We start from the raw sequence: 19,086 nt of genomic DNA, 5'->3' as shown, positions 1-19,086 counted from the left end.
ATGCATCATTCTAAAAGTGCAGGAATGCACTGTATTTACAAGAATATGGTGCCTTCCTGTACTGACCCATGCACCAGCATTAAAGAAGCAGCCTGGCGCCAACGCAGGCACCCTTGCACCATGATGCAAGGGTGCCTGTGTTGAGGGGATGATTGTTTTTGTGCAGGAAGGGACACTTTTCTGTACACAATCAATCAATGGAGGTGATTTCCTACTTCTATGTTTTCTGCAGAATGAAGCACACATAATAAGAGGAAAAAACAAGGAAAAATATGGATATTTCGCCTTCCTAACGCCACCCATAGGGTGACATTAGAATCTGACGCATTCCCAGGTTTACGATTCCTCACAAATCTGGTAATGCTTCAGATTCCATGGGTGTTGCGTGGGAACACCCACAGCAGCACCTATGGAACGCCCTTTTTACACAGTGTGCAGCGTGAAAGGGACACATATTTACAAGGCCATGAAAAGCAACGTAAAGTGACTTTGGTTGCCTTGTAAATATGCTGCAGCACATTGTGCAGCCGGAGCGTCGAATAATTGATGCTCAGGCAGCACAAAAGTGACGCTAGGGGCTCGTAAACGAAGCAGTAAGTATTTATTGAATAAGTACAGAATATACAGAGCTCATCCCCTAGCCTCCTGTCCACAGCACCAGACAGGGACGGCTTTAGCGGTGGTGGCGCCTGGTGCGATAGTCTTTTTTGGCGCCCCCCCATATGACTTCCTTCTCCAATAATTCCCTCACTACTGCTCTCCAACAGTGTCCCTCATCAGGGCCGGACTGGGAACAGAAACCGGCCCTGGCAATTCTGCTGGACCGGCAGGGGGTCATGCTAGTGAGAAGCAGCTTTTGTTACAGGGGCCGCTTTTGTTACAGGGGGCCGATATTGCAGCACTGCTGCAAAACCGTCCACCAGTAACAAAACCGGCCCCCACCACTCGAAAACCGGCCCTTACCCTTCCGGCCCACCGGGAAAACACCCGGTGCCTGCTATGACCAGTCTAGACCTGTCCCTGATCTCTCCATACTAACTCTCTGACAAACATTTCATTTTTTTTTAAAGTGGTACTCATAGTTCATTCACACTTAGTTTTGTGATCTTCATGGTACACGTTCTCTGCAGCAGGCACATTAAATCTCTGTGCTACTTTATGATGAGTCAAAACTGCCACTAGACAAAATTCCATTCTCTCACCAGTAGGAACAATAATCACCAGTTAAATTGACATTTTTATTGGTGCCTGAAAGGCACAAGGAAGTTCACATGCTTTTAATCCAATAGTTATTTTTAAACACAGCGCCCCCCACCAAAGTCAACACCAGGTGCAGCTGCACTGTTCCCAACTGCCTAAAGCCGTCCCTGGCACCTGGGATCAGAAACGTGAACACGGTCACTGACGCATAGCACGAGAACTGGTGATGCGACAGACTTACTTTAACTCCATTCACAGCCCTGTTTAACTCACCTGTGCCAAGAGTCACAAGTTACGGCTCAGTGACTCACTGCCGGCTTGAGCCAGGGGGTTGTCATTCAGCCGACGGGGCTGTGGAGAACCCGGGCCTGGCACGGCCTGCTTGGATTCAGACTCAATGGTGCTCCTTGTCACTGCACCTCCCGTCACAGGCCAGAAGGAGAGTCCAGCACCGCTCATTGTTTTTGTAGTGGGTGGCAGACGCCAGGCAGCTCGTGCAACCCGTTGGCAGTGATCAGCAAAACATTGTCCACAGGTGTGCTCAGTGCGAGTGAGTGCTACCCTCCTGAGTTGTGCATTGAAAAAGTGCCACTCAGGTGGCAAAAGAAACAAAACTGCCGCCTGCCACCTCGTGTCTGCTCTCGGCCAATCCTGCAGCCTAGTCACAGTGAGGTAGGTGCCTTCTCACTGTTGGTTAAATAACATCAGGCAATGCACCGTCCCTGAGTCCATGTGAGGGACTAAAGCACTGTCTCTGGCTGCAGGTTTGGATTGTCTGTATTCACGACTGAGAGACCATGTGGCAGGGCGGGGCCCCTCGCTTCAAATAAGCAATGGCCGCGAAATTGAAAGTACTTAGGCCAGCGATGCAGAGGAAGAGATAAGAAAGGCAGATGGCGGCTGCGCGCATGCACGCGAGCGTGCACTCAAGCTTTATGCCAGGAAAAGCTTGTGGGTAGCACTTTGAAAAGCCCCTTACTAAAAGTCGAGCAGCAGCGCATGCGCTGCCCTAAGCTCAACCTAAAAACTGCCTCAGGAACTGGCTATATCCTGGGCTGCGGCGTGGTGCAATATATTTCATGTTCTTAGGGTCAAAATAAAGTTTGATGTGACCACTGTTGTGAGGAGAAAGAGCATGCAGCTGTGCAGCACACTGCACTTTCTGCTTAAATGGATTGCAGCCTCCCCTCGATACAGGCCTCGGGGTGGTCCATGGGGCACTGTATGCATTTATATGGACCCAGCACTAAAATGCATTAGTCTAACCCCTAAAATGTGGTTCTTTTAGGACTGATCACAAATTTATCATTAGGTAAATCAACTCCCTCAGCATCCTTTTGCAAGGTAAAAGAGATAACATAACAAATCTCAAAAATCAATCCCTGCAGCTTAGAAAGAATTCGAATCAAACAAGAAGAGGATGATGGGACTCAAACAACACCTTCCCCCGACAAATATGTTAAAGGTTTGTGATTTATAGAAAGAAGACATTTTGTACCTTAAAGGTATGTTTTGAATCCCTCTACTCCCAGGTGCATGGTAAAGCCTCTTTCTATCTGTTTTTAGCATCAAAGTACTGGGGAAGGAAATGCAATGGCATTCACTGAATCCGGCACTCTTTGACAGAGTACAGCTTCAATGCCAACCACACTGGCATCCACAGTAATAATGCACTTATGTCAACAAATATAAGTATTAAGAACAGGAACTCTTGAAAAAATGCTCTTAATATTGTCTAAACTTCTGGCTCTTTACCAGCCGCAAAGGTTCTCCTTATTCTTGAGCCTTTATTTTGGAGAGTCCATAATTATAGCTTATCCCCTTCATAATCAGTTAGATCGATTAATGATTTAAGTTCATCTTTATCTTTAGGACTGTGAACCTCTTTAAATGCTTTTTAAAAAATCTCCCTTAGGTTTAATGCCTTCAGCAGTAATTTCATCACCCAGAAAATCCACAACTCCCGTTAAAAATGTATATTATTCTTCTGTTACTGTCATACCATGCTCCTTCAGGATATGCAAAACATTGTCCAAAATACAATTGTGTTCTTGAAGATTATCTGCACACATAAGAATGTCATCCTGGTTGGCCTGTACTCCAAGAACAACCTTGAAGAGACAATGCATTAATTTCTGAAAACCACTAGCCGTTGAGGCCAGCCCAAATGGCAACCACAAATACATGTATGCACTAAATCGAGTTATAAATGTTGTCTAATTTTGAGATCTCCCCTCTAAAGCCACTCGATGGTAAGCCAATTAAAAAAAATTAGTGCTTAAACATTTTGTACCCCCTAGCAACATCAACAATCCTTGAAATTTTAGCAGAGAAGGCCAGTCAACCAAGCATTTTTGGGCGATGGCCCTAAGGTCTGCACACAGACAAATGTACCCCCCTTTATTCTTAGCAATTACTACAGCATTGACCTATTCGGAAGAGCTTACATGTTCAATGATACCCTTATTACAAATTTCATTAAGGTGTTTCAACAAATCTTATCTGACAGTTAAAGGGACATCATGCACTTTATGGGCAACAAGAATAGCATTGTCTTTTAAAATTAATTTATGTTGAAACCCTTTGACTAAACCACTTTGGTCACTGAAAACATCCAAGTATTTTTCCAAAATTCACAGAAGATGTAAATCAGTACTAACATTTAGAACCAGCATAACATGTGTATCTACACCAGGTCTTAAAACAATACACAGTCAACCCTGGTCAACCCTACCCATGATGTCCCTACCATTGACAGCAAAATAGATTTTGATAACAATAGCTCTATTGGAAAAATGTAAACTGCCATCAAAAAATCCTAATGTTTCAATCTCTCTGCCACCATATGCTACTGCTCTGATGTCAGGGTTCCTCTCAAGGATTTACCAGACCATAAACGTTCAAAGGTAGACTCTAAAAGCATAGCACCATCATGGCAAAAGAACCCCCCCCACAGCAAGAATGCCCACAAATGAAACACACCACACAAGATATCTTTGGGAAAAAACTGCTGCAGGTTTATTATATACAACGTTATGTAATCTGGTGGGTTAGCTTACGGGTGATCCAAGGACAGGCAGCCTTCTCGCCAACTGCCCGCCTGATGAGCCTAGCAGCACCGTGGTGAACCACTTAGTACTGCACCTATTGGGGATCCCCTTCCCGGATCACCTGACCACCCTAGGTCCATTATACACACGCCCTTCTGGGCGGAGCGTAGCTAGGCAAGCCCCCGGTTGCTCAGGCCCACAACCGCCCGAAGGACTGGGGGGCTGACATAGAATCCGTGAACCTCGCATGAGGCTCCTGGGGTTCGGCTCTGGCATATGCGACTGCTCTGATGTCAGGGTTCCTCTCAAGGATTTACCATACCATAAACGTTCAAAGGTAGACTCTAAAAGCGTAGTAAGAGGGGAAATCAGAATCTTCCATAAAGGTCAAACATACATCACCAGTATGTACACTACAAAAGGGCCCTTTTTTGTTGGCTAACACACCCTTATCATCATCCAATTCTACCGTCAAACTCACATTTTCTTCTTTATTAATGTGATTATCCTCAACTTCATTTAGAACCGAATTAACCTTACCTACAGCACTTTTATTTTTGTACACCTTCATACATTGTTCAAACTTTTTGCATTGATTGCTTCTATTGCCTTGAGCCGGACAATTACTATAATTGCTGGAATGTCCTGTATTGCCAATATGAAACAAGTAGTATTATGAGAAGTTATTATAACCTTTTTAGAAGATCCTTCCTGTACTTTTTTATTAACCACATCCTCCATTTTAGATTCAGATTCAACAGCTGACCTCGCTATGCCCTTCGTTATCCTGATAGTCTCGTCTAAGGTGGGATCCGTGCAACACAGTACAAGTTCTTATCTTTATTGATGCACAGTTTAAAATGATTTGATCAGGTCTATAGTGATCAATGCAGTTTTTAAATCTGCACTGACGTACTAAAATTCTCAATGATGCAACATACTGATCAATATTTTCCCCGAGAGATTGCTTCGTGAATAAAAGTTAAAATGTTCAAGAACTACAATGATTCCTCAAAAGAAAATTTGCAAACCTCTTTTGCGGCTCCATGAAAACATTTCAAGTACCCACTTTGCTCTTGGCTGGTTGGAGCTCTGATAAATGATCCAGGGGCATATCAGCAACACCCGGCGATAATTATCGCTCAGCGCTCTTAGCGTGAGGATAATTATCGCCGGGTAACGTGGATTTTTATCGCTGAGATAGCGTGCTATTAGCAACGCTTATCTCCTCAGCGATAAAAATCCTCACGCTAACTGCCTAACGTGAGATTATCGCTGGAAACCCAGCGATAATCCCAGGCAATGTGGCGTTTGCTTGCTGATAGGGACTCACAAACTTAGCCATGATATCAACCTCCCATAGGATATCATGGCTAAGTCAGTCCTGAAGCAGGCGTAAGGAAAGTAGTGATAACAGGGGTTATCGCTACTTTTCCTGATGCTATGCTTCATAGCGTGAGGCTTGATGATAGGAGAAATGTCGCTTAGCGACATTTCTCCTGTCATGTTAGGTCAGGAACGCCCACTTTGCATCTCATTAGAGATGCAAAGCTGGGCGTTAGGAATCCCCACGCTAAAGCAAGGTTTCACGCGTTAGCGTGGCCTTGCTAATTAGGCGATAAAATTATTGCCGCTTTTCGGCCGAAAACGGCCGCAAAAGTGGCGATAATTTTTTATCGCCCGCTTGTAAATATGCCCCCAAATATTTTCAGGCTCTCCATACCACAACAGTTAAACAATAATAGCAATTTACAAGGTGGTGAAAAATTCAAGGCGTCAATTGCGACTAAATAATTCTGGAAAACACAAATTTAACGTTTCCATTGTTGCACTGGTTTACTTGGATTTTGTAAAAATAAAAAAAAGGTGGTGACTGCTGAATATGACCACCACTCGCCTTTCTATTCAGCTTTGCAGTGAAGTCACCATGATCCAGCTCACTGTCTATTTCAAGAAGAAAAATTCTTAAAAGGTATCTTATAGGGCAGAATATACCATCAAAGTCATACTGGGTGATGAAATTCAAGCATGTGTACGTATAAGTAAGTCTGCACCTCATTAAAATCAGGATTCCACATGCAAATTAAGCTAATATCTAAAAGGAGGACACGCACATGCAATGTTTACTGAGGTTGAATTTAAGATGTCAGCATTTAATCAGTATATTACAGGAAACAATGGTCCCTGAAAACAAAGCGATTAGTAGTACAATGAATATAGCCAAGGTTGCTACTATATTGCAGCCAGTGTCCAGCCGGACAAGGCACCTTTAATAAGTTGAGATGGTTAACAATAATCCAAAGAATGCAAGTACAATCTTAGTGGGATAAAAGCCTGTATCCTGAGACTTACATATCGTAAGGACAACATGTGAAACACATTCAGGCAATTTCAAGGATGTTTCTATCTGAAAAATATATAGAGTAGCGAAACATCTAGTACATATACTGTCACCTTCACACAACGTTATATGCAAAGAATTGAATGTGTAAGGTAGACAACTGTGTCGACGGCGTTTCGATCCATATCAGGGGGATATCGGATCATCATCAGGACTAATCAATTAAATTGCCCATATTCAAATGCCTCACTGAAACATAATGGGATCAAAGGGGGGCGTCTAGGACGGGTTTGCGAAACCAAAATAATCCTGAGGGACGCGTTTCAAGGTACGAAGGTGGTAGGACAATACCTACGGGTGTAGGGTTCCAGGAATGCAGGTCACGGTACGAATAGGTTGTTCGTCTCAGAATTATGAAGGAATAGAATTCCGTGGCCAGGTCAATAACATCTCGCTCGGGCAATGCAGAGTCGGAAGTGAAGCGCCCGCTTGTAAATATGCCCCCAAATATTTTCAGGCTCTCCATACCACAACAGTTAAACAATAATAGCAATTTACAAGGTGGTGAAAAATTCAAGGCGTCAATTGCGACTAAATAATTCTGGAAAACACGAATTTAACGTTTCCATTGTTGCACTGGTTTACTTGGATTTTGTAAAAATAAAAAAAAGGTGGTGACTGTTGAATATGACCACCACTCGCCTTGCTATTCAGCTTTGCAGTGAAGTCACCATGATCCAGCTCACTGTCTATTTCAAGAAGAAAAATTCTTAAAAGGTATCTTATAGGGCAGAATATACCATCAAAGTCATACTGGGTGATGAAATTCAAGCATGTGTACGTATAAATAAGTCTGCACCTCATTAAAATCAGGATTCCACATGCAAATTAAGCTAATATCTAAAAGGAGGACACGCACATGCAATGTTTACTGAGGTTGAATTCAAGATGTCAGCATTTAATCAGTAGCATAAATGTCTAAACCTGTTGCCTGACTATTGCAGCACCAGGAAAAAGACGCTGTGCATTAACTCCCAGCAATACACAATGTGACTACACAGCACCTTGCTGAAATAACACACCAACCAACATCCAGACATCATAAGACCAGGCAGTTCTAAGTCGCCACCACACCTCTCAAAAATCCTTCCGAAAGCACAAAGGCAATGGTTTCCCGGACGTTATCCTATCCTCGTCGCCAAATTGTTACGGAAAATAAAGAGTGTGCCCACAGATGAAAAAGAGGCGTAATGTTGGACAAGAAGAAAGTATTTACTGAATGAGGACAGAATGTATAGAGCCCATCTGCCAGCATCCTGTGCACACGGGTCCCGGTATCCCAACTGCCACAGCCATAGGAGATCTGTGACGTGAACACAAACACTGACACACAGCACAAGCTGACAAATAGCACGAGAACTAATAATTCAAACCTTCTAATTAAATAGAAAACATTAGAATACTACATTCAAAGGCATTTACCTAGCACTGCACTCTCAGTGAGCTTTTCATTCAGGTGAGATATTTGGAAGGAAAAATGAAAACAACTTGACTTACTTCTTGCTGTAAGTAATCCAGGACCCTTGCCAATTCAGCCATGTTCTGTAGGGCATTGACATCCTATGGAATACAACAAAGCAAACATTATCATTAAAGTGTCGTTGATTCCAGTGCACCTTCCCCAGACCATGACTTAGGTGGCAGATAGAAATAAACACATATAGCAATTATAAATGAGTAACACCCAAACACAACCGTAGATGCCTCTGTGTGACCAAGCAATGTTTTCGCTGAAGTTTGTGCTTCTACTGACTGTATGTGGTGTGCATTATTCATATGGGGTGAATGTTTCATCCCTGCATTAGCCTTCCCTTCAAGTGTGTCTGTGGCTGCCCTGTATTAGCATTATAGTGGGCATGTGTCTGACCTGTATTAGCCTTAGTGAGTGCCTGTTCATTCCTGCATTAGTCTCACAGTGTGCTTATGCCTGGCCGGCATGACATTAAGAGTGTGCCTGTATCTGGCCTGACTTCTTCGTAAAGGTTGTCTGTGCCAGCTTGCATTAGCCTTGGAGGGCTACTGTGTTTGGCCTAAACAAGCCTTTGAGTATGCAGGTGTTTCATCTGTATTCGGCTTCGGGGGTGCCTTTGTATGCCCTGCATTTGCCATACAGGGTGCTGGAGACTTACGCTGTGCCTGTGCCTGGCTTGAATCAACTTTAATTGTGCCTGTGCATTAGGCAAAGAGCATGTCTGTGTCTGGCCTTCATTAGCCTTAATGCCTGGGATATAAAGTCCCTTGGGGAAAAACTTTTTTCAATCTGACATTATCAGACTCTCTGGAATACAAATACAATAGTGAGTTACTTCAAACGTTTATCACTTCTCTCATGCTTCAGACATACATGTCATCCTGTTTAAGTCAGTCTGGTCTATGCTAAAATATGAATGTTAAATCACTTTCACTGATCTGCACCTGCAGAAGGCCACCCTCAATGTACCGCAACGTACCGACACGCCGCTCTCCCATCAACACAATTACCAATTGATCGCGGGAACAGTCGATAAGAGTACAAGGTTTACAGACACTGATCACAGGTACAGCTGATAAGGGTGCAAGGTTTATAGACTCACCTGGCTGTTGCAGAAACTGCATGGATCTGCGGCATTAAGGAAAATGACAATCAATTTCCAACCATTGGAAAAATCTTCATTCTGAGAAAAAAAGATTAAGATACTAAAAATGTGCCTTTCAAATTAACTTACAACTAACAGAAGGACAGCATATTTATGGCCTCGTTTAGGGATTGGCAAACCGAAGGTGCCATTGAAGCTGGGATACAGGCAGGATACCTACTGCGGAGCCTCCACTGGCTCTACCGATGATAAACCCTGGCGCAGATGTCCGTCCACCTAAGTTCCACGGTCCCCTGACCTATATTTTGTGCGGCATTCACTGAATTTTCCTTCTTTTATCTGCTATGCGAAGAATGCTGTGCAACCCCAAAATACTGTAAAAAAACTCCATGCGCCTCGATCTTTTAAACAAAATGATTTTTAGAGAAAACAAACTCCAGCTGTGAAAGTTTATTTCCTCTATACAGGGAAGTTTGTAGAGTGGGGCCTTTAAACATGGTGCCAAAACTGCAGTACTGTGAAGTGAGCCCCTACTGCTGCATATTCCTCCACAGAGCAAAAATCCCAGCCGCGTGGGCAGGTGTCTCTAAAAAAAGCGGGTGGTGGGCCTCACCAGGGTGTCATTATTGTTATGGGAGTTTATAAAGCGCAATGGTTACTCCAATACTGAGTGTCCCCACGCTGAATTCCATTCGTGGCTGAGATCATGAATGAGCACAAGTAAACAGTAACACTCTAGGGAGCGAGATTTTTTCTAAACAGCCACGTTTTAAGTTGCTTCCTGTAAGCTGCTTCTGATGTCTCCTGTCTAAGGTGCATAGGTAGAGAATTCCACCTCTTGGCTGCCAGGTACCTAAAAAAACTACCGCCGAAACGTTTCCTATTAAATTTAGGAATGCAGACCAGACCAGTTCCAGCAGGTCTCAGGCTGCGTGTGGGTTGGTAGGAGTGTCTCATGGGACGGAGATATTTCAGGCCCTTGCCCTGCCGCATTCTGTGGACATAGCATAGGGCTTTGAAGGTGATCCTCTCCTCAACAGGGAGTCAGTGGAGAGTCTCCAAAGCCCTACCTGTTGGAGGGAGTCTAGGGGTGTTTAAAAGCATCCAAGCTGCCGCTTTTTACACCTGTTGGAGCATATGATTGCTCCTCTTTGTTGCCCCTAGACAGAGGACATTGCAATAGTCAAGTCTGGATGTTACAAGCGCCTGTTAATGAACTCAGTCTTCCTGACTGACTGACCATACATGAGTGTCTAAGTAACAACCCCCCTCCCCATTAGATCTTTCCAGGACACACACAATGGTCTTCACCAGCACAAAAGTGGTCTAGAGGTGCAAAAGCTATCATTGTTATTAGTAAGATACGCAGTGTTTCTCTTACCTAGGATATGGAGCTGCAAACGTGTACAGGCACTGTCGGTGTATTGGTGGAACGACTTTGTAAGGCATGGAAAGTGTTCAGAAAATCCACCAGTAGGTCAGTGGCTCATAGTTTTCATAAGAATAGGTAACTTTAAGGTTGGGCAATGGCTGGTTAGATTATAGGGATCCAAGTGAGGCTATATACACTTAGATTTCTCAGGTTTCACTGATTCTATATTGGAGGGCGCCTCAGAAGATCCCTTTCTGATGGGAGGTGGTAACAAAAACAACCAAAGTAAAGGGAAGACAACATGTTAAAATAAAAACTGCGATCATCAGGACACAATGTATTATTCATTTGTGGTCAATTTCTCTCGATTAGGATGGAACTCATATAGAGGCAGACACACATGCAGGATGTATGCCAAAGTCAAAGGACTTGTACTGCCATGAGGAGACGTCAGCATCAAATGGGATAGGGTGGAATGTCGCCATAAAATAATTGTGAAAATCAAACTAGCAGAAACTGCGATCTTCTGTAGAGGGGTAAGCATTCTTAAGCTCTACAAGAACATTTACGGATTGGAAGACCATAGAATGGAAGTTTGGCGCATCATTGTTCTGGATAGAACTCTGTTAGGTCTCATGACATGTCGCAGATTGGGATAAACCATTGAGCAGAAAAGGCCTTACATTCATGTTGTCTGGCATTTTCAAATCTTCAAAGGCATTCATTTCAGATGGATTAAAGAAATTCAAATCTCTGCCCAACCACTCCATTTACTTCTGATACTGGAAACAATGGGGTGTATTTACAAGGGGATAGCGCCACCAGAACGTCACTTTTGGCGAAGTTCTGGTGGCACCAGGCCCTTCTCCATCTTTACAAAGCGGCGTTAAGCCACTTTTTGTGGCTTAACGCCCCCTTGTAAATACGGCCCCTTTACACTGGGCGTGCAATTGATGTTGCTGTGGGCGTTCCACTGCAACACCCATTGCTTTTGCCAGTGCCCCAGATTTACAAGGATGTGTAAATCTGAGGCAGAGCCCAAAACTAACACCATTCAAGAGCAGGCGTTAGAATGGCGAAACGAAGAGCAATACTTTTATTTCTCCTCGTTTTTGCTTTTTCTATGTGTGCTGCATTCTGCAACACACATAGAAAAAGCAAAATGTAATTAGTAATTATCTATGTGCAGGAAGGTACACCTCCCTGCACAAATGCAATTATTAAATAATAATGATTTGCTACTTCTATGTGGGCTGCAGAATGCAGCACACATAATAGTCGCCAATTGCCGTTATTGATTGTTTATGTGCAGGAAGGGGCACCTTCCTGCACATTGCAGGCACCCTTGCACTATGGTAGCTAGATTTAGCGCCAGCAGTAGGGAAAACAGGGGTGGACCGTATTATTGTAAATATGGCACATCCCTGCATTTTGCAAATATAAGAGTGCAGAGTGTCAGAGTGCAGCGGTGCCAAATTTGGTGCCCAGAATTGATGTTTAGTGCATCGAAACCTCATAAGCATGAGTGCAAAGCACACAGGTTACAATGGCTGCATAGGACCTGGCAGCGCTAAAGAGTTAACTGATTTGAAAGACTGCCACCTACTGATTGAATATCAGAATGTAGATAACAAAAATATCAGCTGACATACATATTATTGCCCAATATTATTTGCAAAAATGTCTCTCCGTTGAGTGTCGATTTTCTATTATTAACTCCAGTGGGGTGATATATTTTCTAAACTATATTCAGGACACAATATTTTTGTCAGATGATACTTTGGCCATGTTATTCTGGTAGTAGACCCATCATCATGGCATGCTGCCCAGTCTGGCTTGCGTCTGTGGTCAGTTGCCATTCGATGCTGAAAAGACTTGTTTTTAGTCCTTACCTGGCTTCGCCTCACGCTGTCCACCATCCTGCGAGCTTGCGTCCAGAGGTCTCTACAAGACAATACATAACACACGAGGAAGGAGAAAATATGATGCCCTGAGTATTACAAAAGTCAATAAATTCAATAGAAACCCCAGAACTCTTCCTCAGTGGCATTCATTCCACAGCACATGTGAACCTGGCACTGGCGGCTGTGGTTGAAGACTACAGTGGCCTTATCTGCAGGAACACTGACACGCAACACCTCACGCGGCAGGAGAGCTGCGCATAGCTTCACCTAACACCAAGCACACCCATGTATGTGTGTTTGACTGTGTAAGCACCTCGATTGATTACTGTGGCTGGTTGCCCAGCTGGATTAATATTTCACTGAATGCACAATGCTATCCAAAGGGCACCAACACATGCGCTTCCCTCGATCCGTGGCTGTTGGCTTAGCTGTGAGCCCATCCGGGATACTCTCTCTGGCTAGACATGCTGGACACCCTCTGTCAAGTACCCTGTACTGTCTGGGCCTCACTGTTCACCTTACTTATACTTCCTCCAGGCTACCGTCTCCTTTGAATGACAGCAGGCTTCTCCAACGAGTAGCTCGTGAGCTACTAGCAGCTCTCTAGCTACCTGTCAGTAGCTCTCCTGTGTGCATCCCAACCTCTTGAATTGCAACTTTTTGGCTGGGTAAATTACCATATGTATGACAACATTGTGTATTCCAAGACAGGAATGTGTGTATTCTCAGTACTCATAAGCCGATGTTTGGAGAGAAATGGTTGAATTTCCAAAATAAATTGAAAGGTCATTTTTGAAATGTGCCGAGACGTATTCTTAATATGATTACTTTTGCAACAGGGGCACTGGAGCTGGTGTGCATGTTTTGCCTACATATAGGCATTCCGAATTAACAAAGCCTTTTATACGTTACTGCTGGTAACCCTCCTGATGCGCTGAGGTGATCGCAGCTGGTAATCATGGACATGGTGATTACTAATGTAATCTTCTCTGACGTGGTCACTATTACAACACTAACAATATTAGTAGCTCGCGATGATTTTCGCTTAAGATAAGTGCCCCTTAGTACACAAAAGGTTGGAGACGCCTGAACTACAGCCTGTCTCCCACTCAAATGTGTAAGATGTTTTTATGGGGCCTTGGCAAAATCTCTTGTGGGGCTTTGTCTGGTTTGTAATGGAAGGAGGGCCTCATAATTAGAAAAGAAAATGTCAGCTGGGGAAAGAGAGTTGGTGAAAGGTTCAGCTATTGCAAACCACTTGGGTTATCTTAAACTGGGAAGGCAATATTAGTTTGGGAAAAAACAAGGTTTTAGGTTTGTGTTTATATTTGCAAGCCCAGTGAGGTTTAGTGCATTGAAGACTGTAGAAGTTGTGTTTTAGGTCTGGCCCTGTTGACGCAGTGGCACTGCGACATCAGCAGGGGTCGCTATATCCCACTCTGGTAACTCTGCGGTGGTTCCCAGAGGTTTCCTGTGCATGTTGAATAGAAATTTGGATGAAGCAGTTTGAGAAGTCATTTGTTTATTTTCACACTGCATTCTGTTCAGTTGCTTTATCCTTGATTACATCCTATACCTTCCCATTTCAAAAGGTTGTAGGAAGAGCCTTGTGCATCTCAGTGAAATAATCTCCTTTTGTTAGTTTATAAAGAATGACAAAATATTTCCTTTGTGTGCTCTGTGCTGTATTTATATAACTTACCCCTCTGCGTTGCCTGGTCGTGCGTTGTTCAACGGGAGAGAGTGGTCTGCGATTGCAGATGACAATCTGGCAAGGAGATCTGTAAGAAAAAAATATCACAGACATCAACCCCTGCAAGATCTCAGCCACAGCCTATGACCCGGAAGTGATCAATGGAAAGGCAGCTGCCAGGATATCAGGTACAGTGCTGACCACACAGCAGTATGTCTAGCCTCTGATAAGAACTGATTTCCTGCTACCAGCATTTGTTGTTATCAGATGTTGTTATAGATACACGTGTCAACAGTGCTGAATTTCTGTAAGCACTAATGCAGCCACATGGGGCCATATTACCAGAGTGCCCCAGAGGTGCAACGGGTGTTTACGCATGCTTTGTGCACCCCCGGGGCACTTTGATATTACAGCAGGGCCGCAGGCGATTGTGCATCCCCTTCTGTAGTATCAATATCATCAGAGGGCATTCTCTCATTTGCATGGGGGCATGGTCCCATGCAAATGAGGAAATCCCTTTGCCTCTACGCCCGTGCCATATTATAGACATGGACACAGGGCAAAGAAGTTGTCAGGAGGGACACTGACAGTTTGCCACCTAATAGGTGGCACACTCTCAGTGCACCTGCTGATGGCATCCGTCTGGAAGGGGTCCAATGGAACCCTCAGACATCCCCATGCAGGCGGGTGCAGTCACTCACTGCACCCGCCTGCAAGGGGATCTCTGATCCCCCTACAAAATGCAGCTGCGTTGCCGCCTGCACAGTGAAACATGGAGCTGCTTCAAAGCAGCTGCTCCCTTTTTCACCTGAGTTCACAAATGCCCTGGGGGCAGCACATTTACTATAATGAGGTGCATTTTTCTGGTTTTGAAAGATGCGCCCAGCTCTCACCAGGAAAATGAGCTGCACAGCCCCTGGAGTGCTCTTCAATGACAGACTGCTCTTTTACAGCCACTGCTTGCGTGTATCTTTGTGTTATGCCTGGAACCACCAGTGTCCCACAGTTTATTGGTCTTTCCAACCCTGCCTTCTCCTCTGCTCCTAGAGAGGGACTTCCATTCCTCATTTCCAACACTGACTTCCCTCCTCTGTCCTGCCCAACACCTCCTTTACACTACCTCTTGTCCAGACACTGTCCTCCTGTGCCCCATTCCCACCCCCTCCAGCTCTGCTGTCTCCTTCCTAGGGCCCACCTCTGGTCTGTACTTCTTTCGACCCTCTGTACCCTTGCTCTCCTCCCCCCCCCCAGTTACATCACATCTTCACACTGCCCTCCTTCCAGTCCACTTCTCTCAGGCAAAGGTGTCTGAGGGAAGATGGTACCGCCTTCGTCTCCTCCACAGGTTTTTCAGGTGGGGGGAGGGGCAGGCAGATGGTAAGAACCCCATCAGCAGGATGGGATGGTTGGCGGGGAATAAGTCAACCAATCGGTCAACTCAAACGGCATTTGTAAAGCACAACTCTGTCACCCCTTGGGGTAGCTGGGCGCTGTGTCTCTGTCGTAGAGCCAGGTCTTGAGTCTCTTTCTGAAGTCTGCCAGCGAGGAGGTTGTGCGGAGCCGGAGGGAAGGTCTCGTAAGTGGCCTTGCTTTACCATGTGCACCAGGAAGGTCTGTGGTAGGTGGTTGGCGATACAGAGGGCTTGTTGCATGCTTGTTTGGTGGCATAGGTCTAGAGCAGCGGTTCTTTACCTTGGGCCAGGGGACCCCTGGGAGGTCTGTAACACCTACACAAGGATCCGCGATTGTTTACAAAAGTAAATAATATCAGCAAATTATTAAAGTGCATATAGAAAAAAGCAAATTTGAACATATACCATGGCAAATTCAAACATCTCTTACAAAGAGTTCAGACAGCTCAGAACCAAGGAGCGATGCTGTTGTACCCGGCTTAAATAAAGCTAAGCAAATCCTTGACAAGCTACACCTTCTGCCATCCCAAAAAAGAATTCATTTTAAACCATTATGTCTAGTACATAAATATTTATACGAAACTGCACTAGGATTTCTAAAAGACAAGATAACCAGGTACTCCCCCCCCCCTCACACCCTTGGCTCAGCCACAGTTAACGTGTGCAGAAACATTTCCAGAAATCCTCCTCGGTAGGAAACGTTCTTTCCATGTTGACCTCATTACTCTGGAACACCCGACTAAGGGGAGTACAACATGTGTGTAATTTGCTTTCGTGTTATTATGTAAAATTTAGGGAAACTTACACAAACGTACACATATTTATGCAAAGTGCAAATCTGGCATGTGGCGCTATATTTTAGTGCAAAATGCAATGAACCCAAAGACACAGTTCACGCTAAAATAACAGCATCAAAAACACAAGTGTCGTGAAAGAAATGTCACCTGAGTTCTGGTCATTCTTTTTCCCACACTCCTGCACTATAACTTCCTCACAGCGCGGCATATCTTGGGAATTTCGTCTAACAACCGTAATGCAAAATTGCGCAAATTACACTAGTGTAATTTACATTTCTCTTGGGCCCACTTACCATCAGCTTTAAAAAGTATATCTTCCCATTTAATTTTCAGAAAAACTTAAAACCTTTCCCTTTCCACAACTATCACAATCAGTGCATCCTTATCTTTCCTTATTTAATTTAATGTAAAGAGCCCCTTGGTTGCACATAACACTTTACTGATATTGCACCTGAAATAAACAAACTAAACTATGCTAAACAGTGGTCTCTCCTCGGGTTGTCCTTTAAAAACAAAACACCTTTCTATTCAGCACTTCCTCAACCGAAAGCATGTCTTTCTGCTTCACATGATATCCACTCTCGATTTGATTTTGTCTTATTGTATTGATTATTATTGAAGCACTTGATGCTTTTTTTTATTTATTTCCAAGTGTTTTTCATACCTCTGGAACCTCTTGTGCTGGGCCCTCTAGGTTCCTCTCATATATAAGCCTCTCTGCTGCCCATAATAGCTAGGTATGTGCTCTATAAATACCCCAATAAAATACAAATATGGTTCTCTACCCAGTGTACCCTTTGTGTGCTTTCTGTAAACCTAAAGCAAATTAATGCTTCTCCTAAAATCTAAAAGGGACCAGATAAAAGGAGAGTTATTTCAGTAGGAAATTATGGTTAATGCTGGTAGGTTATTAAGGACTTTTGCAAATGCATTCATTTTCAGTTCTGAATGATGCTTATAGTTAACGTGACTAGTTATAAGAGTTCCATATGGTTTCATATCACAAAGTTTCTCAAGACATTACAAAGTTCCAGATGAAAATCACAGTTTGAAAAGCAAGACCGACCTGATACAAGAGCTGTCCTGGCCCTGTAGATGCTGCTCTCAATGCTGAAACAAACACATACACACATTAGACAACTTCCTCATTGGGAGCCGTAGCAGTATCATGTTTCAGGACAGTACAGGTAGGTCAATAGTTTTACAGGGTGCCTACGCAGATCCCCCTTCATCAAAACATTTTCACTACAGCAGTGTGGCAGGAACAGGTGCCTTGCTGTCATTTGAGTATTCCTCCTACTGAAGTAGGCTGAGGTCTTCATGAACCCACATCGACAGCTGTTCCCAAGGAAACAGAGGAGTATTAAAACAAGCATTTTCATGTTCACTTTGACGTCCAAACGTCAGGAGTGTACGATTTTGCCGAGGTGGCGTCCATTAGGGTGTTTTGGGGGCCTGCCCCTGGACCAGTTCAGTAAAGGCCACTCCTAGACAAACATCTAACTTTGCGCCACTTTTCACTCTAATCCTAGTTTCCACAGTAACGTACTGATGCATTATGGTCCATGTAGTTTTTTCATTCTCAAACTTTCCCTACATCATGTCCTGGATGCGGAGATGTTCACCCTGTTAGTTCCAGGTTACTACAAATTCACTGACCCCTACATGCATACTTTTGTGACTTTTCTCTGTCCCTGCTCCGAACCGCACTCTGGGGCATATTTAGAAGGGCGTCACTTTTTTCAACTCTCCAGTGGCGCAATGCCCTGCTTTATATTTACAAGGCAGCGCTGAGCCGCTTTGCGCGTCTTAACACTGCCTTGTAAGTATGGCCCTCCTCACCGCACTTTTCTGCACGCAACACCCATTGCATTTTGACACTGCCCCAGATTTACAAGGATCTGTAAACCTGAGGCAGCTCCAAAAACTAATGCCTTTGAAAAGGAGGTGTTAGAGTGGCGAAACCAGGAGAAATATTTTTATTTCTTCTCATTTTTTGCTCTTTCTATGTGTGCGGCCTTCTCCAGCATACATAGAAGGAACAAAACGCCATTAATGATTGTTTTTGTGTAAGAAGGTATGCCCACACACAATCATCCCTGCAACAAAGGCACCCTTGCACCATGATGCAAGGGGGACTGCGTTGGTGCTAGGCATCTTTTTAGTGCCGGCACAAGGGAAAACACAGGAGTGTGCCATATTCTTGTGAATACAGAGCATCCCTGCGTTTTTTAAATGACGCAGTGCCACACACAGCTAAATTGATTGCAGCACAGCGCTAAGCCATTTTGTTGTAAATATGCCCCCTACTTACTGGTCTTCCCATTACTCTTCTTATCTCCTCTCATTTAGTCTCCTCTCCAAGTTGCACTTTAGGCAACACTTTCTAGGTGCAGCACCTGTCTAATGCCTCACACCCAGCTCTCTCCATGCATCTGTGCTCCTCCCCTGAGATCCAGCTGTGTATTGCCTGTAAGCACAGTGCCCAGATTCTCTCAGCCTTCTTCCTGCCCAGACTCTGCGTGAGCCTGGTCTCACTTGCTGCTATGCTTGAAGGCCTCTTGCTAGCTCCTGTGTGCTTTGCTGATTCATTATTAATTGATTTCTCAGTAGCTGATTTACTGTTATAGGTCATGAGTTCTTGTTCCCTGTTCTTTAATGATTTTGCTACCTTTGTCCTG

At 44.1% G+C, this 19,086-nt stretch overlaps 1 protein-coding gene across 1 annotated transcript in view; it reads right to left on the bottom strand.

Moving 5' to 3' along the window:
• PLB1 (phospholipase B1) overlaps positions 1 to 19,086 on the bottom strand; it is a 440,448-nt gene that overhangs the window by 343,426 nt on the left and 77,936 nt on the right. Inside the window, exons 6-10 of the mRNA XM_085610369.1 lie at positions 17,472 to 17,515; positions 14,206 to 14,284; positions 12,492 to 12,543; positions 9,225 to 9,305; positions 8,149 to 8,211 (exon numbers count right to left, since the gene is read on the bottom strand). Of these exons, the coding sequence (XP_085466495.1) occupies positions 8,149 to 8,211; positions 9,225 to 9,305; positions 12,492 to 12,543; positions 14,206 to 14,284; positions 17,472 to 17,515 (319 nt within the window). The remainder of the gene's footprint in view (positions 1 to 8,148; positions 8,212 to 9,224; positions 9,306 to 12,491; positions 12,544 to 14,205; positions 14,285 to 17,471; positions 17,516 to 19,086) is intronic.

The sequence above is a fragment of the Triturus cristatus genome, chromosome 6 (genome assembly GCF_964204655.1).
Source record: "Triturus cristatus chromosome 6, aTriCri1.1, whole genome shotgun sequence".
NCBI lineage: Eukaryota > Metazoa > Chordata > Amphibia > Caudata > Salamandridae > Triturus > Triturus cristatus.
This window is presented reverse-complemented; position numbering and strand designations above follow the sequence as displayed.